This window comes from Anomalospiza imberbis, chromosome 3 (genome assembly GCF_031753505.1).
Source record: "Anomalospiza imberbis isolate Cuckoo-Finch-1a 21T00152 chromosome 3, ASM3175350v1, whole genome shotgun sequence".
NCBI classification, from domain to species: Eukaryota; Metazoa; Chordata; class Aves; order Passeriformes; family Viduidae; genus Anomalospiza; species Anomalospiza imberbis.
In genome coordinates, this window is record NC_089683.1 from 68,295,609 (window position 1) to 68,323,442 (window position 27,834).

The following is a 27,834-nucleotide window of genomic DNA, read 5'->3' on the forward strand; positions in this document are numbered from 1 at the left end:
TCTTAGACATATGTTCAAAGTGCTGGGGAAGAGATCATGCTGCAAAGAACAACTATAGATAATTTGCTCTAGGACTCTTTCTTTCCATACTTATTTAAAGTTCACTTGCAAATTATAGATTTACCAGATTTGATCAGTGTTTAGAGGCACTCAGCTATATTTTACTAAAATAATATACTTCAGACCATTCGTATTTTCTATATTTGACATTCTTATTGCAATGGTTACCTGGTATTGTTTGTTACCTGGGTGGATGAGTGGTCTAACACATCAAGCACAAATACTTGTACGTGTGTCCCATCCACAGAGGCTTCCTTGAGTAAAATTTCATTACTTAATCAGAATGCGAAAAATTACATAAGCAAAACTTAAATTGAGGTACTTAAAATATTCTCTGAGTTCTTTGAACCACCCACTGAACTTTTCAGAAGCAAGTGGACTCATACATCAGACACTTGTGATGTCCCCTTCTTTTAACACATCATTTTTCTAGGTGCCATGCTGCACCTTTTACTTATTGCTTCTCCATCTCTTTCTTTGTAACTTTGTAGTTTTCAAATCCTTCTGTCACCAGAGCTTTTTCAGACTTTTCCTTATGTCTGTTTTTTTCCCATCCTGACCACTCCAATTCCAGATTATTCCATTCCCACTGGCCCTAGATTTAGAAAAGTATGCAAGTTGTGCAAATTAGGAGGCATATGTGCAAGTCCCCTTGCTTTAGCTACATTATGGAGTTTTGCTCATCTGAAGTCCATTTTTCCAGGGCACCTGAATGAAGCATATGACATGCTTCATGGTACTTTATGACAAGAATATTCTCACTATGCATACCCAGAGCACTTCAGGAGCAGGAGAAGTTTTAACCTTTATCTCTGAATCTTTTTGAATTTCCTTATGGTTAGAGAGAATAGCACTAAGCCTGCCCTCTTACATAACATTTAATCAGACAGTGATGGCATTGAAAGCAGAGCTGTAGACCTCCTTATATATTCAGAAGTTTGTTTACTCCTAATTATGTAAGTTGGCTTGCTAGGAGCAACATATGCCTGCCTCCCTTTTCAACTAAAGGATTGATGAGGTTGTTAAATGAAAGTACAGATCTAGGACTATAACAAACATAACTTTGGGGTGCATTGCCTTCCGGTTTCCAGAGTGATTTAAGTGGTCCAATCTTATTTTATTAGCCTGTGAGTTTCTCCTTATTCCTACCCAGGCTTACCATCATATATAGAAAAGTGGATTATTCAGATCTTAAATAGCATGGCATGAAAAGAGAGATAAGTATGCATCGCAGAACTGTCATTTTTAACTTACTGAAGATCCTTAAGTACTTTGCAGCTGGAAGCTTTATAAATACTTGGTTGTAATCAACTACATCATTTATAGAAAATACAGCGCTTTTCCACATGCAGTGTCAAACACTCATGACAACTGCTGCAGACCCGGTAAAATAATAAACATACCTGCACTGCCTAGACTACTCTGTGTTCTCTATGGATGAGCCCCTTCTGGTCCCTGCATAATTTAACATAAATTAAAATAGATAGCATATTTAATCTATTATTGATATCAAAATGGATAAGCATTTATATGAACAGTAAGACATCTCTTTATCAAATCTTATTATCAAATTGAATAATTACTAAGTGTTGGGTATAGATACCTGAAGCACCCTACCCTTTGATGTCTATTATTCTGGAAATAATCCTAGTCCATCACTAAGAAAATAAAAAGAACCATAGAATATCCTGAGTTGGAAGGGACCCAAGAGCACCATCGAGTCCAACTCCTGACCCTGCACAGGGCACCCCAAGAGTTACACCCTGTGCCTGAGAGCATTGTCCAAACTCTTATCAAACTCTCTCAGGCTGGTGTTGTGATCATTTCCCTGGGAAGCCTGTTCCAGTGTCCAGCCACCCTCTGGATCAAGAACCTTTTCTAATATCTAATCCAAACCTCCCCTGACACAACTTCTTACCCTTCCCTTGTGTTGTGTCCCTGGGCACCACAGAGAAGAGATTGGCGCTTGCCCCTCAGCCTTCCCTTGCAAGGAAGCTGTGGACTGCTATAGACCACAAAAGACCACAAACTCCCTCAATAGTATTCCTGAACATTCATGAAAGGTAGTTGATTTTTGAGAATGGACAGCCATCTGCATTCATTTAGATTCTAGCTCAGCCTCCCAGAAGATGGCAGGCAAGCTGGGTTAGCAGCAAGTGTCCTCATGGAAGTCAGGATGGCTGAAGTGGGAAGATAGCACACCTTGCTTCTAGAATATGTGACAGAACTCTTCAGATGCCAAATTTATTCTTGAGATGTATTTTTTTTTTGGTAGTTCTGCTCTTTTATCAGTTTGAACCTGACATTGTATTTTTGTGGTAAAGGACATAGCTCAAATCCAAGAAATTCCTGGCGTCTTCAAGAAGAGGAAAAGACAAATCTTTATTTAATTTTTCCTTAAATCCACTCTTTAAATGTGATCTCTTTACAAACATAATTTTTATTGCATAACACACAGTACTTGGGATCATGTTTTATTTAAAAGAAGACTTCATAGTGAATCCACCCATAGCTGACAAAGACCTCTTAATAACTAAAAAAACATAAAGAAGGAACAGAAGGAATTAAGAAACAATATTCTATATTAGTTACAGCACATACATCTCTCAAAGTTTAGCTGGATAATTTAGTCAGAAATGGACAGACATTATTGTGTGACATTAGGACCAAAGAGAAGGAAAGAATTCCATCATTTGCATAGAGTTGATGAATGAAGTATTAACCATACATAAATTGTATAAAACTGGCCAGGTAAATTAACACAACTTGGCAAAAATAATTCACTTTGTGGTCAAATTGTACAATTAAAACAAGCTGGTGCTGTTCAAACTCGCACATTTCACTTAAAAATACACATAAATATTCCTATATTTCCAGCAAATAAAAGATTCCACTTGTTCTGGCCAAATCTCAGTCCTATTCTGTTTCATGCAACACAAGTGAATGGTTTTATAGTGATACAAATCTTTAGTTGTTATTCAGTTTTCATGGTCTCTGATCACATCTATTTATTTCCTATTATGAAAAAAATCCTCTTAAGAAAATTACTTAGAATCATAAAATGAGAAGGGTTGGAAGGGACCTTAAATATCATCTAGTCCCAACTTTGCCTGCCATGGGCAGGGACAGCTTTCACTAGACTAGGTTGCCCAAGGTCTTGCCCAACCTGATCTTAAACACTTGCCAAGGCTGGGGCATCCACAGCCTTCCTGGGCAACCTGTTCTAATATCATACCACCCTCACTATAAAGAATTTCATCCTAATACCTAACCATTTTCCCCCTAATTTTCTTTGCAACCATTACTCCTTGTTCTATCACTACAGTTCCTGATGAAGAGTTCCTTGACAGTTTCCCTGTAGGCCCCCTTCACACACTGGAAGGTTGCTGTGAGGTCTTACACAACCACACAGCCTTCGTTTCTCCAGGATGAACAGCCCCAACTCTCTCGTCCACCTTTTCAGGGAAGTTGCTCCAGTCCTCTTAAAAACTTCATGACTCTCCTTTGGACTTGCTCCAGCTGTTCCATGTCCTTATGCTGGGGACACCAGAACTGAACACAATACTCCAGGTGGGGTGTCACAAGAGCAAAGTAGAAGGGGAAAATCCCCTTCATCAACCTGCTGACCAGACTCCTTATGATGCAACCCAGGATTCCATTGGAGAATCTTTCTGGGTTGCCAGCACACATTGCACACATTGTATTGAGTTTTTTATCAACCATCACCCCCAAGTCCTTCTCCGCAGGGCTGCTCTCAATTACTTTTCTGCCCAGCCTAGAGGTATGCCTGAGATTGCTATGACCCAGGTGTAGGACCTTGCACTTTGCTTCATTGAACTCAATGAGTTTTGCATCAGCCCATCTCTCAAGTGTGTCAAGGTCCCTCTGGATGGCATCCCTTCCCTCCAGCATGTCGACTGCCACTCAGTGACATCACTCAACTTGGTGCATCAGTGAAATTGCTGAGGGTGCACTCAATCCCACTGCCCATGTTGCCAGCAAAGATGTTGAACAGAAAGGGATCTAGACCAGGCATTATGTTTTCAAGGGCTTGCAGAGACAGCCGTATGTGGCAAATGTTACATTATAAGATACTCTGTGCTGTGTCACCTCATCACCTAATTCAGAAGCAGCTTAGTATTATTTCTTCATAACAATTACCTGGCAAGTTCATAATACATTTGAAATATTGAGGAGGATACTGTCTTTTGTTTGAACTGATGGTTTCAGTTAAATGCTTGTGTATTCCCAAACATCCAATGCCAATCACTATCAGTGAGATATATTTAGGTTTAATTAAAATATCAAATTCAATTGTGCCATGTGATATTAATATAACAAGGGATATTAACTTCTGCCTTGTGTGATGCACATAGTAAATTGTTATCACATGTACTCAATCCTGAACATATCCCTGGCAGGATTCATGTCACTTAAAATCTGCCCTGCTGTCATAAGGAACCACCCATCATTTTAATTGTTTGATTGGGGCATCTTGTGCTTCTTGGGGTGGGGGTAAGCTCTGTTTGCTTTGGGCAACTCAAATGTCTTCCACAACCTTCTTGCTCTGTTGTAGAGAGGAAAAAAGTGCTTGTTAAGTTCAAAGGAGACATGTCCTCAGTCATAGATAGCAATGGGCTGCTTCAAGAGCAGTACCAGGGGAAAGCCTGAAGTACACAGAGCAAAAAAGATGGAGCATTCCTTACAAAGTGTAACAGTGACAACAGGCTAAGAATTGTCCTTTCCTCTTCATAGCTGCTGTGACATGAGATCCACAAACAGGGACAATATGTTGTTTTTTGAGAATTTCTTCTCCTTTGCAACACGATGCAACTAATTAGGCTTCTTTCATCTCAGGGAAGTTCTGAATGATTTTTCCTCTGAAACACTAGAGATTTGAAACACTTCAAAAAGCAAGAAACTAAAGCAAGAAGCTGGGGCATGTTATACGAGGATACAATAATTACAGCTGGGTTATAGACCAGATTTTGAGAGGAAAACCACTAGGAGATGAAGAAGTAATGTGGAGCAAGGATACACTAGCTGATGCAGCTGGAGACAAACTCTCCCCAAATTCTGAAACTTTGAATTTTACTTTTTTTTCCCCTTTCAAGTTGCATGAACTTGTGCTGTTTGGGAGTAGAGGGAGACATCACACAAAAAGCACCACTTGTAAGAATCTCACTCAACACATTTTCATGAAAGAAATTAACCAGAGACCCTGTTAATTACTCACAGTTCTTGGAAGAAGCTGTATTGGCTGCCTTCCTGGTTCCACACATATTGCCTTTATTAGGCGTTATACAGCAAGTGAATCATACATGACAGGGCTGGTCTGGCTCTAATATTTTGAGGTTATCTGGTCCTATTTAGTGATGTTCCCTAGAGATGCAGATGTCCCCAAAACCCCTCGTGGCAGAGAAGAAGGAAGAGAACTCATCTCATATGGGCTTCTGTTCTCTGTTACTCATCTCTCATCTTTGTCTAGATAATATTCCAATCCAACCAGAGAAAATAAAGAGGGAGTGGAGATTAACTGGTGACTTCATTCATTCATATAATCCTAGATTTTGGCAGGTTTGTCTGCTCTAAAACCAGTACAGCATCATCAAAACAGGGTAAGAGTGTCTAAGGTTAATTTAGAGAAGGAGAATGACAGACTCCAGAGAGGTTAACACCATTTTTTCTTTTAATTGTCACTGAAAGTTGTTACAAGCAAAAGTCTAGACTGGTCACAGAATGTATGAAAAAGAAAATATAGGACGTGTGTGATGCTTTGGCATATGAGATCACTGCTTTCATTCTAGATTAGCAGTTTTTGAAGGATTCTGGGTAGCTCAGGTTCCTCAAGTTATTTTGGATAATTGAAAGATTTTGTAAAGTGTTCATGACTTTATAAACCACAGCTTTAAAGGCAGTGTTGAGAGGCACTTCATCAGTCAAAGTTGGAATCATCCCCAGGAAAGAAAAAAATTCCCATCAAGGAGAAATTTACTTCAAGCCCTGTGTAGAATAGTGTTATTTAATCTGGTAAACTGAATTTGTGAGCCTTCTAGAGACTTTTCAAAGGTAGATGTGTGAGGAGCAATTATTTCCTACCAAAGAACAAACAAAGGAGAAACAACTTTCAACTACCTGAAAGCCTGAGTGCCTGGAGCACACAGATGGGCTCAGGGAATCTGGATAGCGCAAATGAAATTTTGATGGGAATGAAATGAAAGAAGCTAAAGAAAGGTGGTAGCACTTTCTTTTCCTTCTAAGGTGTGCACAGAGTAATTTATATTTGAAGTCAGAACCAGGCAATACTAAGAATGTTCCATTCACAATGACTTTGAAATACAGAGATGGCATTTTTGCCAGGAATACATTTATCCATGTTAATGAAGTTTTTTATTGGGGGTTGTATGAAGTATTTACTCATGTTCTGGGATGGGATGTTGCCTAGGTATGAATGTCTAGGTAGAGACATATTTTAGAGTTGTTTTCCACATAGCAAAGATAAAGTACTGAAAAAAACAGGATCAAAATTACTGCTGCTTAGAGTGCTTTCCTGGCTTAAATCCACAATGTTAGAAAGAGCTCCAAACTAAAAAACAGGTGCACTATGTCCAAAGGCATTTAGGTGCCTAATTGTCTGTGAAAACAGTATGAGCTGTTGAAGATCTTGACAAGTGTGATTTATCTTACAGGGACGCCACATTCTCCTGCATTCTTGCATCTTCTCCTAAGCCACGACCCGACATTGCCCATACGACCTATCCCACTGGCGGCTGAATTATCGTGCAGATAAGCTATGTGCCAAATGTTCTGCGTCAACAGTGGGATATCATGTTTTGTAATTCCCATTCAGAAAGGTGGCTTTGAACGGAAGTTATTAAGGAGCCACAAGTGGAATACTTGTGCTAAGTGAGTGTAGTTGGGGCAGGTCCAGCCACTGAAACGGAAGACCAAGAGTCAGTCACCAAGGACAGACCAGCCCAAGGCTCCAGATGGAAACACACCCAGGAAAATGAGAAATCAGGGCTACCTCAAACCAAAGAGCAAATCAAGAGCAAGGTCAAGAAATCAAAGAGCTTGCACTGAAAGTTGTGGATAAATGAGCTAGGACTAGAACAAGACAATGCTGGTTTGTTGAGAGACAGGAACCACCAAGAAGCAAAGGGGTATTTGTAAGGCAGTGAAATCAGTTTGTGGGACTGTACCTGAATCAGAAATGTATGGACAGTCAGGAGTGCTAGGACACCAATCTCCCAGGAGGGTATTGAGCCAGCTCCTGGCTGCAGAGCTTGACCGCTTACTCAGGGCCTAAGAGAGGAGGACGTGTGTAACCTGACACAAATCATCAGTTTGTTCATTCAGTGCAGATATGTCAATTTCAAGGAATAATTCATACAATCACCAGTCAGGACCACCAGATCTCTCAGGTCTCTTCTTTTCTGATTTATGTAACTGTGGATTGTGTCTTGGGGTAGAAATGAGGTTGGGCTATGTGACTGACAGTACCATCTCTCAAACCTCCTTTGGCTCTGGGGCTGTGCTACAGCCCTTCATGCTCTGCAGGCACTCCAGCCAGATGTGCTCACAGATCAAGACAAGCTCTGTGTTCAGGGCTGCAAAGCAGAATGGCTTCTGTAGTGGCGATGACAAAGATATGGTCCTTGCTGTGAAGGAGATGGGCACCAGTTGTTTGTGCTTTGTCTCAGTGTGAGACAAAAGACACGGATAACAGTCATTCCTGAAGGGTGGCCACATCAGAAGTAGAATATAGTCATTAAATCTGTCGATTAAAAGTAGGTATAGGCTTCAACATCTTGCTGAATTAATGGCTCTGTAATTGCCAGGGGACATTAAAAGGTTAGTCTTCTAGTTTAAGTACAGCATACAATAGAAGTCAGGCACTCACAGTGGAGGAAAGATGCAGCAATATCAATACAAATGTGCTTTACAGTGATATTGCTGGATAAATGCTATCTGCAGAATATAATTATTTCAGTTTTTAAAATATAAACAAAAACCTGCATAACTATTTTTAATGGTGTAAAATTCTAGTTGTAGACCACACCAAAGAATAAATATGCTGTGTATTTTCCATGTCAGATCAAGACTCTTTGCAGTTCTCACTAACCAAACTGTAAAAAAAAGAAAAAAGTTGTTTAGAATCCAAAATGTCTCAGTTTGCTTACTACTATATATGTGAAAGAAATACGTATGAAAAACAATCATTGATCAAACAGAAAATGAAACATGTTTGGTTTAAAAATAAACTCCATAATGAGAAAATAAAAATTATTTATGAAGTCAAACGACTTTTAAATCTTTAAATTCCCCACATACCTTCTAGGATTATAGTAACCTGTGGAAGGTCATTATAGTTATAAGGGAAAAGATTAAATAAGCACTTAAGCAGACATAAATAAAACAGACAGGTTAAAAGCTATTAAATTGAACAAGACTAGAGGGAAACTTATCAGTGCTGCAAAGGAATCCAAACACAGAAGGAAACAAACACAATGTTGAGAAAAGCTAATGGGAAGTAGCAACTCCACAAGTACAAAATCTTCTTAAGACCCAAGTCATCTATATCAAAGAAGGAGTATGACAAATATATTACATGAAAACTTCTGTAATGACTTCAGAGCATTTTCCCCCCAAAAAAAACACATAGCAGGATATAAAATTTGCATTAAAATTATAAGACAATATGATTGAAAACTAGTAGCTAGTAGGAAGCCTAAGGGATCAGACTGCTATGATGTTTGCTTCAGCCAGTGCTCAGCTGGAGGTCCGTACCCCTTCCTCTGACACAAATACTCTGTTGAGGGAGAAAAGCAGGAGGCTGAAAAGAGGCCTTGAAAATAGAGTCTGCAATCTTCTCAGAAAAGTCAGAGTGAAGACAGGCAACACTTTCTGACTCAGAAAATACTGAAAACAGTGTACATATATATATGTGTGTGTATGTATGTATGTATGTATGTATAATTATACATATGTCAGCCAGTCATTTGGATCAGGAGCATGCAGGAAAGGATATGCCTGTGACAGAGGAGTTGGGGTGATGGAAGTGCAGTGGCTGCTGTGTCTCTTGGGCCATGGCTGGAAATGTAGCTTGATCTCTAAACCAGCAATTTCATTTCTCCAGGGAAAAATAAACTGGCAACGTGTGAAGGAAAAGCATATAATGCAAAAGAAACAGAGTATTTTAGTTATTCTTGGGGGGGTGACTAAAGTTCCAGAGGTGTAGATTTGCTGAATTCACTGAGGGTTGTTTCTGCTAATAAAGCTTTCAAAATGAGGGATGGATTATACTCCAAGTATGGATATTTCTAAATATGTCTGGGTTTATATATTTCTCAATATTTCTATTTTAATTTTTCTGACTTTTGCCTGTACAAAATATAAACAAAACCATTCTTAACTAGTTCTGTATGCCCCACAGAGACAAAAGTATGCATGTTTTATAGGGAATAAAAAATACATACCATTTTGTTGGGAAAAAAATTAATTAAATACAGAATCAATTAAAAATGTTATGGAGGTCACCATTAAAAATGTACATATTGGTGTCATGCAAAGGTATCTCTGCAACTCTATTCTCTGTTTCAAATGCTTCCATCTGCCAAATTTGGATAAATATTGACTTTTAATGGCATCCAATGTACCAACAGGCATAGACGCTGCTTAATCCAACAACATCAGTTAAATGCAGATCATTGAATTAATTAAGAGTGCATCTGTTATAACTCATCATTTTGTTCTCCTTAATTTTAATAAGCAATTTTGCCAGCATACTCGCTGGAAATATTACAACATCTTCTTGAACTGAGAAAACCCACAGGACCTATTTACCTGGTTCAGCTGCATATTGTTTAAACACAGGGTCAAACCAAAGGCTTGCCATTTTGTCCATAAAACAAGTCTGAGATATGCCTTAAGATTACAGCACATCTGAGGACGGAGAATACTTTTCCACAGGTCACTTAAGTCATCCTGAGCAAAAGGAATACCAACACCAAAGATGCGCCAAGGAATGACAGCCACAGCGGCTGAGAGTGAATAACCTGAGATTCAGGACGAGGAGGCATCCTGATTCTATTTTCTGTGCATGCCGAGATTTGACGTGTAGTTAACCCAGCTGGGGTTAGGAGCCCAAATAAAGTAAGAAAAGCAAACTCAACTTAGGCAAAGAATGCTTTGTCCTACCTCAGATTTAGCCCTCAGGTGATCAAGCACTGCATGCTTTTAATTTTACTGGCTAGGGATATTTTTCTTAAATGTTCAGAGAACAAACGTGTCTGAATATTGAGCATGACAAAATGTCATGAATGCTTAAAGTTGCGGGACCTTCAGCTCACGGAGGAAGATGCGAAGGGAAGGAGGGTGTTTTGTCAGACCCAGGGTGAGAATGCCCCTACATAAACAAAGGGCCCGGGATTGGACGTCGTCTTTAGGGAAGGGGGGCGTAGGGGGGGAGCGGGAGGGTGTGAGGGGGAAAGAGCGGAGCTAGCTGTGCCCGCCAGGTTGGGAAGCCGGCGGGCGGCAGGGAGGAGCGGGACGCCGGGAGCGGAGCGCGTGGGGCGACGGAGGGGAGGCGGGCGGGAGGCGGCGGGCGGGCAGGCCGGTGTGAGCTGTTTGGCCACCGGAGCCAATCGAAAGCGGGGCCTTGATCCTCTCCTCGGGCAGTGGCTGCGCCGAGCCAGTGCCGCGCTCCCCGCAGCCGTCGGGACCGGCACAGCCGCCTCGCTCTCTCCGCGCACCGCTGGCCCCACCGAGCGCCTATGGGCATCTGCAGCCGGCGAGGGCTTCGCACCACCGCCACCGGCAGCAGCGGCAAAGGGCGGCGACCGCCACCCCGCTTCATCGCCTCTTGGGATCTATAGCCGGTGGACGGAGCGCGCTGCGGACCCTTCCCCGCCTTCGTGCAGGTAAGGGGCGGCCGGGGGGCGCCCAGCGCCCTGACCCGACACCGCTCCTCTTGCGGCCGGCTCGCTCCCTTCCTCCTCCTCCTCCTCCTCCTCCCCTGCCCTGCTACCGCCCCTCCGGGGACAGGCGGCGGGCCCCGCGGGCGCGGTGGCGGTGACAGCGCGGGGCCGCCCGCAGCCCCGTCCCGCGCCACCGCGCCCCTCCGCCGCCTGCAACCGCGGCGCGGCGCGGGGAGCTCGGTGGGGCCGCGCACGCCTCGGGGGAGCGGCGCGTCCGAGCCCTCGCCGCCCGCGGGGCGCTTGCAGGGGCACGGAACGAAATCAGCGACAGCGGCGCCGAGCTCTGGCTGCCTTGCTCCGAGCGCCCTGGGAAGTCACCTGGATAGCCAGGTTTCCCAGCGTTTGGGGCGTCGTGCGTCACGTCCCCACGCTCCCCCGCAAAGGAAAAAGAAAGACAAACCAGAAAAAAAAAAAAAATTAGCTCATGCTTGAAACCTGTGCCCCTTTGTACCTTTCTTTCTTTGCTTTGGGTTAATGATGGTTTGTGATTATGAAACCCCACGAGGGATCAGCTCCAAGAGTGAATAGCATTACTTGAAGTCATGACTTGGAGATATACGTGTGTGTATGCGGACGCTCGTTTTGTTTTTTACCTTGAACTTGAGGATTATACAAACCCATGTCTGTCTCACAAGGAGCTCTTGAATGACTTTCTGCTAAAGTTAAGGAAATATTTGTGCTTCCACAGGTCTTGCAGAATTGGAGGCACAGGTCTTATAAAAAAATTGCAGTGGCATTTGGCTGAACAGCTCTTATTTTTAGCATGCTATTGTGAAAGTGGTTATATAACTTTTGGTGGATTTTTGAGGACAAAATTAACAGCTCATAACAAGTTAAATATTTTTTTTTCCTCTGAAAGAGGAGGAATAAACAGAATGAAATCCCAGTGACTAGAGTCAGGTGAACTTCAGCCGAATGATAGAGATTCCCTGAGAAAAAGCCCCAGGTTAGGAATCCCACAGCCGTCTCAACAATCATGAAGCAGCAGGTGCAAGACCAAGCAATGTCAGCTCAGAGCCCCAATTAGGAAGTTGCTTATCAGGCTACTTCAAGGCTATTTCTTGCTCAACCAGGGTGAAATTAGCAATCACTTCAGAATCTTGTGTTCCCACCCGTGCCAATACAATACAGATGCTGTGTTTCTTTAGGGGATTAGATTGTTTCTTGAACTTCAAACGTACACGCAGCCTGAAGTATTTGCTTATAATGCTTGATGTATTTTAATGCAGATGCTTCACTTGCAAAACTTGGTTCCTGCTTTTCAGGCTGGTCTTTCTTCATTACTTGGAAAAATTGAAGGAGATACGCTAAGATTTTTAAAAATCACTTCCATAAAGTAACTGTGTGGAACAGCAGTGAGCCTATGCTGAGAGCCAGGGCATGAGGGTGCTGTGACAGTGTTCAGGCTCTGAGCAAGCAGTCTCTCTCTCACTTTAGTTGCATGGTCCTCATGAGCTGCTGTCATCCAACTGAAGTCCTAAGTTCTAAACATTTGTGATCACTGTGCAGCTGAAAAGAGAGGACTGGTTTGTAAAATCTCTGTTGTAGGATGGGTAAGAAATCTAGCAAGTTGGATTTTGCCTTCTCACCTCTTGCAGCCCACTGTTTGGGCAGAGCTCTTGTGTGTGGGGAGGAAGTGTGTGTGGTAGCAGCGAGTTTTTCTCCATCTTCCTTTGCAGTATAAGTAAGTGAAAGATGTGTCAATGAAAAGCATCAGTAAGACCTCCAAAAGAGCACCACAAAAATAAATGCCACTAACCCAAGGTTTTGAGCTGATTTGTTTAGCTGAAATATATTCTCTTTTTTTTTTCTTTCAAATAGACTGTGCATGACTTTTAATGGGGAATAGAACAAATGCAAGAAAAGTTGAATTTAACTGTGGAGATTTTTTTTTTTCTTTTCATAGCATCAGGTGAGGGTAAAAATTAATATCTGAAGTACCCAGTGAACTGCATCAATAAATTTGAAAATGCTTAGTTTGAGTTACCATTTGTCATTGTCTATGAAAGTGTAAATCTCAGAGATCCAGATCATCTTTTGTAATAAATAGTCCTGTTTGAGTTTTGTTTAATAAATCTGGTAACTGGTTTAATTTTACCACTCTTGCTAAAATAATGTAATAATTCTAACCCAATCATCAGAAACTGGTAAATTCCAATTTGGGATTGGTACAGTGGTATTTACCAATTTCTGATCTAGAGTTAGAATTTTTTCAATGAGCAGTTCTGAGTTACTGAGTAAGAATTGAATAGTTCAAGCTACTGTGCAGATTTACTGACATCTGAAAAGTATCTTAAAGAGTAGCATAAAAAAATCTTTCCCTCCTCATGCAGATGCTCTTGGGTGTGGTTGTACATTTATAGTGTTGTGGTTCATGTCAGGAGTGGACTTTTGATGCCCAACCTTCAGTTGTTCCACTTACTGTCCATGTCCATATACCTCATGGTAGGCCAGTTGGATTCCTTTAAGATGAATCTAAACTAAGAGACGTGCTAGAGTTGTTTCTGGAAATACAATCCATAGGACCATATCTAGCCTGAAGTAAAACGCTATAAAATATATACAGTGTCTTCTGTGCCTAAATGTTTTGCTGTGCCTGTCAGTTCCTGTTGGGCTGTGATAGCTGCACCATTAGACGTGGTCCATTTGCAGCATGCTGTTACTGGGGTGCCATGCAGTCTGAAGCTCATACTAGCCGTCTTTCTCAGGGGCGTGGGCTAGTCCCTGCTTCTTGCACCATTGCTCATGTATCTGTTACTAAAAAACTCCTGGCTGAGCTGGACAGCACAGCCCTGTGAGCAACTGGGGCTGTCTTGCTGAGATCTCTTGAGTTCAAAATGAAGATGGCTATTTTTTTTTTTCCTCGTCTGGCATGTAATAGCAGACTAGTTTTTGAGGGGGAGCTTTGGATTGTGCAGCCTTGTGCTTGTCCGCTGGGTGTGGACACAGCATTGCATTTAGGAAAGGACAGCTGGTGCTTCTTCATGGTTGTTTGCCTGTCACTGGCCATAGCCCTTCTGCGTATAAAGGTCCATAAGGCTGTTTATGTTCTTCATTGCGTTTGGGAGTGGTGAGAATTGTTGGCTTGAGACTTTAAAACTGTCATTTAGAAATGCTTCACTGTGTTCCCTTGGTGCAGCATCGTGGCTGACTGCATCTCCCGCAGGGCACTAGAAGTATGGCTGGGGAGGAGATCTCACCTGTAGGGGTAGTTTCTGGGTTCCAGAACATGGTGAGAATCATGCCCTGATCCTGGAGTCTGCTAGCCTCAGGCAGGGGGGAATGTTTAAGGAGAGATGTTTAGAAACATCCACTTAAAACTTCAAGCTTGCTTAAAACATGTTGAGCCTTTTTTTCTGCAGTTTTCTCTGTAAAAGGAAAAAACTTCCATTCTCTGTTTTTTAGTAATTTGGCTGGCTTCTTACACTTTCATGTTTTTCTTTAGTTTGCTTCTTTGGGGTAAATGAATTTAAATTGAAAAATTATTGTGTTAATTATAAACAGTTATCTGTTTTATGAAAGCATTTCTTACTCTAAAATACACAATTTGAGTGATTAGGGATCAGATCCTTCTTTCATGTAGAAATAGAAGATGGTTGTCATTGCTGCAAAAAGGGGATTTCTAACCAACTCTTCAGTTTTACATGCATTTCCATTGGATCATGATGGAAATGGTAGGATTGCATGTGTATAGCATGATTGGTACAAATACTCTTTTTGTCCTGGATCACTGTGACTGCTCCAAGACTGCTTTTAGATTGCAGAAAATGTTGTGCTACGCAGAACAATAAGAAGTTAAAAAGTGTTTCCTACTCCCGTGATTGTATTTCTGTTGCTAGAAGTTGTCTACTCGAAGTCTTATTTCAATGCATAGCTTCTCTGTGGGATGAAGTGTAGATTTTAACATGAGTTGTGTATATGATGGTATGTCACTTGAAACCATGGTATTTCTTGTTCTCAATGCATTAAGCCTTTTATTAGCAATTTTAAGAACATTTTTGAAGCCTGTTTCAGAAAGGGAAGCAGACCATAAAAATCTGTCTCGCTCCAGGACATTAAAACAGAGGGCAATCCATCTTTCAATATCTGGTGTGATACAATCATGGCAACTTCAGTTGTAACCTGTCTTTCTCAAAAAGTCATCTTACAGCACCTACTTCTAACATTTTTTTTTTCTTCTGTGCTTAACCATACTTATCTATGACATTCTGAATATTTTGTTCTTTGTTGCTGTTCAAATAATCTCTAAGAGTTATAATGATGTATTTAGATTAGTCATAAAAGCTAGGGGGATTTACTAAGATCAGTTTTTCATGTAGACCATGCTGCCGTATAGAATTGGTTATACTGTAAACACGAGTTGTATATAGAAATATGCATGCTACTGTCTTTATTATAAGATTTTTAGAGAAAGAAAAAGGGTAGATTTATCTCTCATTCCCAACAGTTTTAAAGTCATTGTTGCTTAGGAAGTGAGTATTTGAAGAAACCATAATTTGTAATGAAGCTTGAGGAAATTAAAATTGTGATCTATTCAAACAGAGAAAGACTTGTAAAAATTTTGTTTCTATCTATTTTGTGCTAAGGAAGTGGGAGAAGTAAAGTACACTGTGAAAGGAAAATGTATTATTTACCCTCCAAATTTCATTTTGGAACCAGTTTTTATTGAGTGTGATGGGCAGTGTGCAAATACAGCATCAGACTGTGGATTTAACGCAATAAATCTTGAAAATTTCCTGAATTTTTAACATCTCTTAAAACTTGGAAACAACACTTGTAAAGCTCATGCAGACTGCCTTGTTGACCTTGTGTTGTACAAACCCTTTCTGGAGTTGGAAAACTGTGTTGAGCTGGTCTAGATGTGAATTAGTTGCCCGTCTCCGTTTACATGCAGTGTTGTTGTGGATTCCAGCCATGTCTCATCTATCCTGTTACCCTACTTAAGTGCTGTTATGATAATGCTCAAATAGACTGATATTATACAGTAGTTCTAACAAAAAAACCAAACAGCATTGTAAAAATTCTCCATGACCATTTCTGGCAGGGAATGGCAGGTTTTTTCCCTGATGCAAATCTCAGACCTAATCTCATTTCCAGTGAGGCCAAAACACTAGCTTGGCTTAGAGTTAAGTGAGATCCTGCCCATAAATCTGGCCAGTCTCCATTGAGATAACATCTGGAAAGTTGTCATTTAGAAATATGTGGGAGAGCTTGGGATAGGGGTGTAAATAGTGGGTCAGAGCTTCTATCCAAAAGGAAAGCATCCAAAAGGAAGCTCTCAGATATCAGACATCCTTGCTCTAGGCATGTTCTTTGTTATGATCCATCTATCATTTGTCCATTCCTGTTCTGTCAACATAATTTGGAGCTCAGTGTCCTTTGTGAGGAACAAGAGGAGGCTGATGGACAGAGAAGATGGGAATATGTGAACATGTTGCATGACTTAATGGATGCATCCAGTAAAGTCTGCTCATAAAGAGAGAGATGGCTATCTCTTGTATTTTGATTTAAATTGTTCTCTGGCTGACACCTTTCAGATTACTACACACAATGGATTTATACCAAGCATGTTTGTTGACTTTTGTCTATATTCTTCATTAATGATGTCCATGGAAACTTTGCCTGATTCTTCAGTGAGAACAGCTTTTGCTAAGATAGTCTGAAGAGTGACTACTTACAAGCTGAAACAAATTCTAAGCATCTTGGATTCCATGTAGGCAGGGGAAGATTGTTCATCTGCCTCTTTAATACTTCCATTCCTTACTGAAGCTGAGCCTTTGTTAAAGTCATAGCTCAGAATGTGTGGCTTCTTAATGGTAGCTGAAGATTCAAATGTCACAGAAACTGATTATTAGGAATATTTATTGTTTTGTTGAAAAATCACAGAAGATAAGTGAAAATAGCACTATTGTGTTTCATTCTTCATATATGTAATGACCCTTTTTCTGTAGAAACCCTGAAGCAAACAAGACAAATGCACACCAAGTGGAAATTGAGCTAGTATATTTCACCTGAAACTGTCTTGCTTTCAGTTTCCTAAAGTCCCTTCAGTCACTTACATAAAGTTATTCAAGAACTCAGCCTACATTTTTGGGTTTTTTTGAACTGTAAGACAAATCCCACCTTTGTCTATTGTACATTCCTCTCAAATGAAAAGAGGCTTTAAATACAAACCGTACCATAATAGATCCAATTTTGTTTTCTTTATCTAATTTTTTTAAAGTTGTCTGCACTTGATGTTCTTTCTTCTTGAAGGACCATTGCAAAAGCTCCTTCACAAAGTAAAGTCTCCTATTTTCTGAATTCTAAATCCAGAATTCCTGATGCTTTTTCCTTCAATTTAGGTAGACTGCTTCCAACTAGAAAAATATTTTTCTGTTGGTGTTTCAATAGCTGACTTTAAAAATATAATATATGCAAACACTATTTTGAGTATGTATCAGAATTTGCCAGTCTTCTTATAAAAATAGCCATGGTATTTTTTTTTTCAGTCCAAAAATATAATATTTTGTGAAACTTGTTTCTTTGGAAACAAGTTTATTGTGTTATTCCAAGTTGAGCCTAATTATTTTCTGGATATCTCTAAGGTTTCTTTAAAAGAAGCATATGATATTACAGGAAGAATGTTTCTCTTGTTTGCCAGAGAGCTGTACTATGTTTACTATAATAAGATTAAAGGAAATTTGAAAGTCAACGCTAGCTCAGTGGGAAACTGATAAACACACGTTGTACTTGCAGGAACACTCTGGCCAGTAGTACTAGGAAATTTATCACTATTTATTTAGCAGCTCAGACTCGCTCCGACAAACAGATTTGGTGTCCATTTAAAAGTACACCAGATGCTAAAAAAACTTTTACTAATAATATGAATGTGATTTGTGGAATCTGAGCTGTTATCCTGGCATAGCCATCTCATGTGGTTTAGGATTGGGAATCACATAGTCTCTCAAAATAAGGAGTCTGTATCTTATGGATCCCGTCGCTTTCCAAAGACTGTGGTTTGATTTCTGGCACTTCTGGTTAGGTCAGCTATTACAGCCACAGTCATAAACAGCAATTTTCAGAATTTGAGCAAGCTAGACCAGGGTGTAGCTCCTTGGAAAAGTTATTTTGGAAGAGGTAAAACCAGCAATATCTCTGGATCCATATCTGGCATTGGCAGTTTTTACTCTTGAGAAGCAGTGGCTGTCCCGTCTCGTATTTACTAACGTTTGTTTGTCTGTGCTTTGGCCAATGTTTCAACTAGGGAATGAATTCTGGAGAAATAAAAGGCCACAGGGATGACTTTTCATTCCTAAGTTTGAGTTAAGAGGTCATTTTTACATGGTCACAAATGCTGCTTACAAATCAGTAAAATAGAATGAAGAAATTTTGCTATGAAATGCACACAGTAAATCTTTTTCGAAATACTAGGAGGGGAATGTGTAATCACATGGTGATGCATAAGCTACTATTGTAAATGTCTTCACCACCTCCAAAATGAGAGATCTCTTGCTAAAGTGGGTAGATACTCACTGTGTGCTTCTGAGCACCACAGACGGCCAGTGGATTATTCCTGCCATGTGTTGGTAATTAGTAGGAACTGCAGGATGAAGTCACTATTGGTTATAGAGGCTACTACGATTAGCTGTTCATGCAGTGTATGGTAATACATATATTTGATAAATAGTTGATTAGGGAAATTAACTATTTTCCACAGTCCTCTCAACCATGAAATTTCTTAGAAACAAGCCTAAAAAGCAAGGATCACTCTTCGTGTGAAATTTATGGATTTGTATGCTACCCATGAAGTCACCCCAAAATATTCATTCCTTTTCCTGGTGATGTAAGATGTGAATGTGAGCTCCCAACTTGCTTCAGATATTAAAGTCTGATGTAATTTGTTCAAGCTGTTGAGGAATAATTTAATTTTTTTGCATTTCTCTCCCCACCCCCCGCCCCCAAATGGACTTTAAAGGTCTGTGGAATCAGTGGAGATGACCTTTGCATGCCAGCTGAGTTATCATTTCATTAAGGGCCATGCCTTTCCATTATAACCATGACTGTAGTACAGTCCAGCATGTTGTGGAGTCTTTGAGACTTCCAGGAACCATGGGAATTTTTATTCTGCCTATAGGTGATCCATTCAGGTAGTAGAACTGCAAATGCATGGATACACAGCCCGTACCAAGGGTTTCCTGTCTCAAGGGAGACTGCTGTGTATGTAACTCCGCTGGCTGCTCCAGGGCTTCACACCACAGCTCGGTTGAGTTCTTCTGCAAGTCTGTCCTTGGCAAGTTCACCTGCAGATTGAAGAAATCTCTGGCTTCGTCATTAGGTAGAGTATTGCCTGTTTTGGTGCTTCTGCTTAGCTTTGTCCCCATAGATAGGCTGCAGTCAGAGTGCTTGCAGTGTGCCCCATTATATACAAATTATAACTCAAGGCTCTACGGCACACTGCCAGTTCATCTCCCCACTCGGACGCCAGCTTCATTTTCTCATATAAATAACTGGATAGCAGTCAAACGTGATTGACTTAAACTGTTACTTTATCTGAATGTGTAAGATACAGAGAGTTTGTGATGCTAATGCCGTGCTTGTTGTTTGGGTTTTCTTCTTCCACACTGAAATTTAGCTGTGTTTTTTTTTAAGACCATTAAATCTTATTGGTCATTATATTTATTGTGGGTTTAGATTTATTGTCACTGTTTATAAAACCACCCCAAATTAGTTGCTTCTATTGTTAAATTAGAATCTGCATAGTTAGGTTTGTATTCATTAAAAGGAGGCTTATTTTCTATTATAAAAGTGAACTTCAATTTAAGATTTTTTGGTTATGAAGTGCTCCAAATTAATTTTTTTCACCAATATGTTTATTTTTCCTTTAAAAACATTTGAACACTGGCTTACTTTACTGTGATTAAGGCTGATGCCTTAATTTGAGCAACAGATAACACTTTGAACTTCTAGATGCACAATAACATATATAGCAGTTACACAGTAGTGCCGATAGAATTTTTTGGGTGAGTCATGCTTCAGTGTGTTTTTTAAGTCCTGTCTTCATACTAATTGTAAAACTTTCCTGAAGGTTCTGTGATGTCCTTTTGATTTCAATTCATGACCAGTGTTTTTTAGGTGACAGAATCTAAGAATCTCTGAAGTCTGTGTCATGGTTTAGCTTTGTCTGGCTACTAAGCCCCACAAGACTGCTCACGCACTCCCTTGCCTGGTGGGATTAGGAGAGAGAATCAAAAGAGTACAAGAGAGAAAACTTGTGGGTTGAGATAAAGATGATTTAATAGGGAAAGCAAAAGCTGGACATGCAAGCAAAGCAGAACAGGGAATTTGTTCACTGCTTCCCATGTGCAGGCAGGTGTTCACCCATCCCCAGGAAAGCAGGGCTTCGCTGTGTGCAGTGATGACTTGGCAAGACAAATGTCAGCACTGCAAAAGTTCTCCTACCTTGTCACCATGTGGTCTTGAATATCCCATGTGTGAGGTGGGGTCATGGTTGTGTCCCTGCACTTGTTCCTGCCCAGCCTTCTTTCTAGTGCAGTCAGATCAGAAACAGAAAAGGCCTTGATGCTGTGAAAGTGCTGTTCAGCAATAACTAAAAGTTCTTGTGTTATCAACACTGTCATATCCAAAATAGCTGTATACCAGCTTCTGTCAGGAAAATTAACTCTATTAATTCTCCCAGCCAAAAGCATCACAAAGTATTAATGGTGCAGAGAGTGTCCATGTTTTGTTCTTTTGCCTACAGCCCATGTGACATCACTTTAGTTAGGCATAGGTCTAAATTTTTAAACTGAAAGGGTTATCCTGCCCTTGGCTCTGTTTCTGGCCATTAAGCTGTGTCTTAATTCTGTTCCAGCCTTTCTTTGTGCCCTCTGGCATGTCTGAAATGGTATACAAGCAATACATATAGGAAACTGGCTCAGAAACTGTGCTGTAAATATTGACGTAAGTGTCCAAAACACTGTATGTTCTCTAAATGATGAGGCTGGTAGGAACAGACTCCTTGCATGATGTCTTGAAAACCCTGTTAGTGCCGAGTGGCCCTAGTGGTCTAGATAGACGGACTTAGTTGCTAAGTGTGGGAAATTTTTAGATAAGATTGTTAAGAGACAGCCTGGAGACCAGAATTCCCAAATCTTCTGAAATGACGTGGGCTAATGGGAGTGGTGAGACCTGGGAACAGCTTGCTCAGAGAAGCTGTGTGTGTCCTATCACTGCAAATGTTCAAGACCAGGTTGGATGGGGTTTTGAGCAACCTGGTCTAGTGGAATATGTCATAGCCCATGGCAAGGGGATTGGACTGGCAGGTTACCTTTTAACCCAAACCTTTCTGTGATTTTATAATGCTGTCATTGTTTGAACAGAACCTTATGGTTCACTTTATGAACTGTAAAAACTCTTATTGTTATTGAACACTTTAAAATAATTATGAAAGGCTAACATGTTTCTCTTATTAACTGCTGTTGCAGTGTGATACATGTGCATGCAAGCAAATATGAATAGTATCTAAAAGAGGTAGCTCTGACCTTATGTGTAGATACAAAAAATTAAATGTTTGGTTTTTCTGCAAAGCCTATAAGGATGTGAATTCTAATGCAGATTTGCACACACTGGATTAAATTCCTTGCACAGAGAAGGAGAACAATGTATTACTTCAAGACAATGCGAATATTCTTTTATACTTAAAAAACCTAACACTTTTTTCCATGCCTTCTATACAGTGAGAATTTCACCCCAGTACGTATTGCTGTGCTACCTTCACTATTTAATGTTTCTAAATTGGGACATCCAAAGTTTTTATCTATGTTTTGCACAAGGCCATCCATAATGTAAAAAAAAAAAAAATTAACTGTAGTAAAAGAGACAACATTTGCTAATTGCCCTTGCACTTTTCTCTTTTGAAGCAGCATATCTAAACCCAAGTACTTTAAAGTAGGGAAGAGAGGATTTGCTTCTGATTAATTGGATTATTCCATACATAGATTGTTCATGGACATTTCAGTTATACCTTTTAGTCTGTGTGATTTTCATGGTAGTTGTGAGTCAAGGTAATACATAAATGAAAACTTTCAAAACAGCTTTGTACCTACCTAGGTTTTATGATAAAACTTGTATAACTTAATTCTGAAAATATTCAATCAGATTTTCCTGACTTGCATATATTGTAAAGGTCAGAATTGACTTCAGATTTGAGTTAAACTAGCTTAGGTGCTTTGAGACATGGAGTTAACCTATCAAAGATATGTCCACTAAAGGGTTGACATTAACACTTCTGAACTTCATTCTTTAAGAGTCACCTTATTTATAGGAAGATAAATGCACTTTTAGCTCTACTTGCACAAGTGGCAAAAGCATTCTTTGGGTAGCCTAAGTAATCTAAAATATATCTTATCTGGAAACCTCAAAGGATCTATTTATTCAAGAAGTTAGGAAAATTTAAGGGATGTATGCTTACAGCCTGGATTTCAGAATATACAACTGCTGCTTGCACATTTTAAGAGGACTGTTAATTTCTTTTAATTAAATAGAATGTTTTAAACATCATAAGCTATGTTTTCACAGAGTTTATAGAAAAGATATCATGTCGTGCTAGAAATTTATATAAGAACTTGAAAAGTACATTCAAGAAGAAAATCCAAACAGATTAATGCTTTTATGTAAGTGAAAAAGAAAAAAGAAAAATGCAAATAGTAACAGAAGTGAAAAGTGAGTTGAGCTTTTCAGTGGTCTGAAATTAACTTCCAGACCGTTTATGGCTTCACAGTGTGTGTGGGTTCAACAAGTGTTTTGGGCTGTTTAAAGCAGCTTTAGGGTTTTTTAATTGATTGCAAATTCTTCTGCTCACACATTCACTGCTTTTTAATGTATTTTTACATGGCAATTTGACATGATTCCTAAGAAATACTTACAAAATACCTACAATACTTAAAATGTCTTAAGAAAGATATCTGGCTGTAATCTGTCTCTTAGGGTATAATCTTTTTCTAGGAGTGTATACATACAGCTTGCTGTTTTTAAGGCTTTTCATGAGAAGTCAAGTGGGATTTATTACTTCATAGACTTCTTTGGTTAGCTTATGTGAGGGAACTCATGTCTAACCACTAGTAGATTTTATGTTGAGTAACCTTTACACATATTCATTGCATGTTAACTCTTGACAGATAAAATTACTTATTCACTATTGACTTATCTTTGAAGGATGATTTACTTTGTCACTATTCAGTCATCTCCATGCTATGTTGAGACAGCAGTCTCTCTCCAGATCATCTTGTGGCATGCAGCTATTGCCCTGATGCAGAGTTGTTAAAGGTCTGCAGGGCGAATGTGCAGGAGAAAAGGGAGAAAAACAAATGCTGGCTGAATCTGTGCTGAGGACAGCAATCACTGGTGTCTAGAAGAAGAAGGGTTTCACATCTGTAGATCTTGCTTGCTCCTGTTCACAGGAGAGCTCTGCTGGGCATACTAGGGGAGTGGGGAGATGAAGACTAAGTATTTAGCCATTTTCTCTTTCTCACTTTCTGCTCATGGGATTGCATTATTTTGCTACACTAAAAAAATCAAGAATCCAGAACTGCTGTGACATTGCTTCTCTGTCTCGGTCACCTTCTCATATCAGCTTACCCTTTACTTAAAATATGCCTGTTCACCCAACCTTGCATATTTGTATGACTTGCAATAAAACCATGATTCATGCATAAATTAATGAAAGGAGCATTTTGCTTTTATTCTGGAAATTTCAGCACAATCTCTGAGTAACTTAAAAAGAACTTAAGAAGAATCTAAATGATCAGATGATCCCTGTGGCACTGCTTAGTCATGTGGTGGGTAGAAGTAGCCTTTGCTTTCTTTCTTCTCACCTATTTTCACTATGCAGAAGACTGGCCTGTTAAGAAGTTCAAAAGAATTCTACAAATAACAATGCTTAGAGTGCTGCTTTGTGAACCTGAAGTCACAAACGTTTTGTTGGGTGAGTTGTCTTAAACCTTTTTCTTAACAGTGCTGAACTTTTCCTCTGCCTAAAATTAAAAAGGCTAAGAATTTTACATGCTCCTTCCTTAGTATGTGGAGGTGTGAAGATATATTAGCCTGACAGTCTGAATTTAATAAATCTTGCAGAGAAGCAATAGACTAATAGCGAAGGTAAACTGCTTTGTGGTAACCTGCCTAGGTGTCTTCCAAACAAAATTAAATGATCTGTAGACTGAATTGCACAGTATTATGGAAGCACAAGTCATAGTTTTCCAAAGCACCTGTTTTTAAATGTGAAACTGAGCAACCAAAATAATTCAGTAGAGGCATCACTCTCAGGATTCCTAAGGGCTATTGAAGAACACAAAAATTAGATGTTCGGTATCAGGAATTCCAGAGGTAGGGCAGACACCTACACTCTGTGTGCTGTCAAGAGGGAGTTTGGGGGATTAGCCTTAAAGTGTACATAAGTCAGAGTGCCAAAGTGGGAAATTATTAAACTTCAGATAATGCTGAAGAAATGAGTGTTTACATAGCCCTACATCTCATTAAGTGGAGGCTTCTGCAGAAGTATTCAGAAAAAAAAGGAGGAGGAATGGTTAAGAAATGCTGCAAGGTGCTGCTTAATGCTCCCGTTTTTGGATATATCTGCTGAGATTTTCAATCTGCATGGAAAAAGATGTAACTGCAGGCTGGGGAGGATCACTATGAGGGTTGAATGCATAGATTAAATTACACTCTGGAACTAAAGGTGGTAAGATCCTTGGAGCTATAAGAAGATGTAGTTAGATCCAAAGTAGAGCTAGGCACATTTTACCCCCTTCCCTCTACTGTCAAGCCCTCACATAAGGAATGGTCCCTGGTGCCAGTAGCCAGAATGTCACAGTTCAGAGCTGGTGAGACTTTCAGGGGCTGTGGGATTTCCCAGATGCTTTTAAGAATCACTGAACATGACTTTACTTCAAGATGAGGCGGTCCTATATAACAACCAATTCTACGAGTCCAAAGTTCAGCTGGGAGCTGTGCACACAAAGGAATACAGATACTGAATTCTTCACTGGTACTGTATTAGCCTTGCATGAGAAGAGATTAGGATCAGCCTTTCTTTGCTGAAATGATTTGCCTGGTACCGCCAACTGGCAGTAACTAGGTCCTTCCAGCCAGGAAACTACCAAACAAGACATTTGTGTTACGAAGCCAACAAGTAATGCAAACATTGTGGGAAAATTACCATTAGCTTCAGAAAAACAGTTATGTGTCACCATTGCTGAAACTGAACCTCATGACTTCAGATGATCTGATATCTCTGGTTTCTTCAGCTGGTCTGGTATCTCTGAAGTGAACCTTAACTAAGTCTTAATTTGGTTCAAAACAGGAGTGTAAATCCATGGAGTATGGGGTGATTCCTATTATATTTATATATTTATTGCTTTAGAATTGCATGGCACTTACACCACAAAATACTCCTCATTTCTTTACATTTTCTCCCCAAAAAATTTGTATTACAGCTCTTTCTCCTTCTTCACTTACTTCAATGTTTTACCCACAGTGGTCTTCCATTAAGTTCTTACTAGATCCCTATACTTCAGGCCATGGAAAGAGAAAATGTTAGTAGATAATTATCTGTGGTGTGTTGATACTGAATTATTGTAGGCTCAAACGTTTAAGAAAGGCATTTAATGGGAGACTGAACCATTCTCAGATGTCCTAAATGAGCCTACCAGGCAGCTTCACTAACTTGCATAAGAAACAAAAATCAGAAAGCAGAAAGTTTGGGTTACCTCTGGCTTGCAGGATTTCATTTGACTGGATGTCTTTAAAAAGAGGGAACTTGTCCAGGCACTTTTGGGGGTTACCTTTTCAGCCATGTTTTATGGGATTTCTTGAAATACTGGTGGCCTTGTAAAGCCAAGGGCTTCTCTAACCTAGATTAGGATTTACTAGGCTAGATTTTTTTTTTGCTCTTTCACACTAGGCAGAAAACATTCCTCTTTGGAGTGTTCTCTTCCTTTGTCCATTTTTTTCCTCTTCATAGCTAGATGAAAAATAATTTTAAAATATAATATGATTTAAAATATAAAAAAATAACTAAAGAAGCAGCATGGTATTAAGTACAAATGAAAAATAATTTGTATAAGGGTTTCAATACATTCTAAGAACATAAATGTTGTTAATCTGTTCTTTTAAATTACTTCCTGGTAAACATTTGTTTGGTGTCATATTTATTCTTTTTTTTCCTATATGTCAGCTGTCAAAATAACTTATCTGTAAGCATTTGCTGGCTACTTCAAACCAATCAAATATTTTTTATGGCAGTACATTTTTGTGCTGCCTGAAATGTGTCAAATATCAGGAAGTCTATCTGAAGACCGATCATTGCCTGATCTCAATGACTATATATTTTAAACTTCAAGGATTTTGTACTGGTATTGCCATAGAGTAAAATTATTGTCTCTATTGAAATAAAATAATTTTTTCCATTCACTTCAATGAAGTCAGTATTTGTCAAATAAAGCCTCTGAAATATTTTTAAATACATATTTGCGGAGAATCCACCCATCTGCCTTGTTTTCTTTTCCTGAGCTTATTGAACACAGTGGGCAGGCATGGGACTTTTTGTTGGTAGGAGCATTGCGAGTATTGCCTAGTGTATGAAGCCTTGCAGGGTGTTCTCATCCTCTGCTGCACTGATCTGTTTAAGGATTCTGTATTGTATTAAACTTCCCTTTTGTTTCAATCCTGCAGTAATTCCTTGGCAATGAGTGATGGATTTACTTTTTATTAGACCATGAACATGTGTATACCCACTTGATCCTTGCTTTGCATTGGGTTACAGGAGAGTATACATGTAGCATTGGTTTCAAAAACACACCTCAACAACTGGCTTCTCTCAGAAATAGCAATATATTTGTTACTAAATAACAGTACATAATAAGAATGTAATAGTTAAGAAAAAACTAATATGGGTTGTAAGTTGCTTTTAGGTGAATGACTCTTTCCTGGCTTTTAGAAAACCACACACTGTGATGTCACCTCGCCTGTTTATAGCAATCAGAAATATGACATTATATCTAGGTTAGGAAGCAGTTCCTCATAGTGAAAATGTCAAGGAGATGGCTTTACTCTCTATATTAATTTCAGGGAACTAGCAACAGTAAGTAAATCATATTTCAAAACTTATATCAGTTTTGGAAGGATAAAGAAGGCAGATGGGGAACTTGAATTCTATTCCAGTGTGTGTTCAGTTTCTGTTTGAGGGCAATTTCATTATCTTATTCGTTGTGCTCTGTGGGAAAGGGAGTGTTGGACAGTGGTTACAGCTTCACAGAGCACTGCTGTGCTTGTAGGACAAATACCATAGCTTTATGATAACAGCTGTTGACAAACTATTCCACACCTGTTAATTACAGGTATTACAAATAGAGAGGAATTTGGGTGTTTGCTGTCATGAGGACATTACAGATGTTTTCTTCTGTGCAAAGCTCTGCAGTTGGCCTCAGATCTTTGAGGACGTGGTTGTTTGTCAACCTGTTCTGTCATCCTGAGACCTCTGGGTAAGAAGCCACTCAACTGTCCTATTCAGTTTTTGGTTGTGGAATTTGGCAGCTCCATCAGCTGGTGTCGCAGCAGCAGTGCCATTGCCAGCCTTCTAGTTCAGTGCATCTGTCACTGACTCTGAAGGGACCGTGGGGAAAAAGTGTGCATGGCACAATATTTCCATCTTCTCATCTAACCACCCTGACTAATTAAACCGTTTTGACTTCTCTGTCTTGAAATTGGACTTCAAAGATGGTTTAAAACTGTGCCCAAATTAGCCGTATGTGTAAAA

At 39.7% G+C, this 27,834-nt stretch overlaps 1 protein-coding gene across 3 annotated transcripts in view; it reads left to right on the forward strand.

Annotated features, from left to right (window-relative positions):
• The first annotated feature begins 10,661 nt into the window (after nucleotides 1-10,661).
• GREM2 (gremlin 2, DAN family BMP antagonist) overlaps nucleotides 10,662-27,834 on the forward strand; it is a 41,446-nt gene continuing 24,273 nt past the window's right edge. Inside the window, exons 1-2 of one of the 3 annotated variants that reach the window (XM_068184962.1) lie at nucleotides 10,662-10,982; nucleotides 27,416-27,559. In XM_068184962.1, the coding sequence (XP_068041063.1) occupies nucleotides 27,453-27,559 (107 nt within the window). In that variant the 5' untranslated portion in view covers nucleotides 10,662-10,982; nucleotides 27,416-27,452. The remainder of the gene's footprint in view (nucleotides 10,983-27,415; nucleotides 27,560-27,834) is intronic. The other 2 variants (XM_068184963.1, XM_068184964.1) reach the window with 2 other exon arrangements.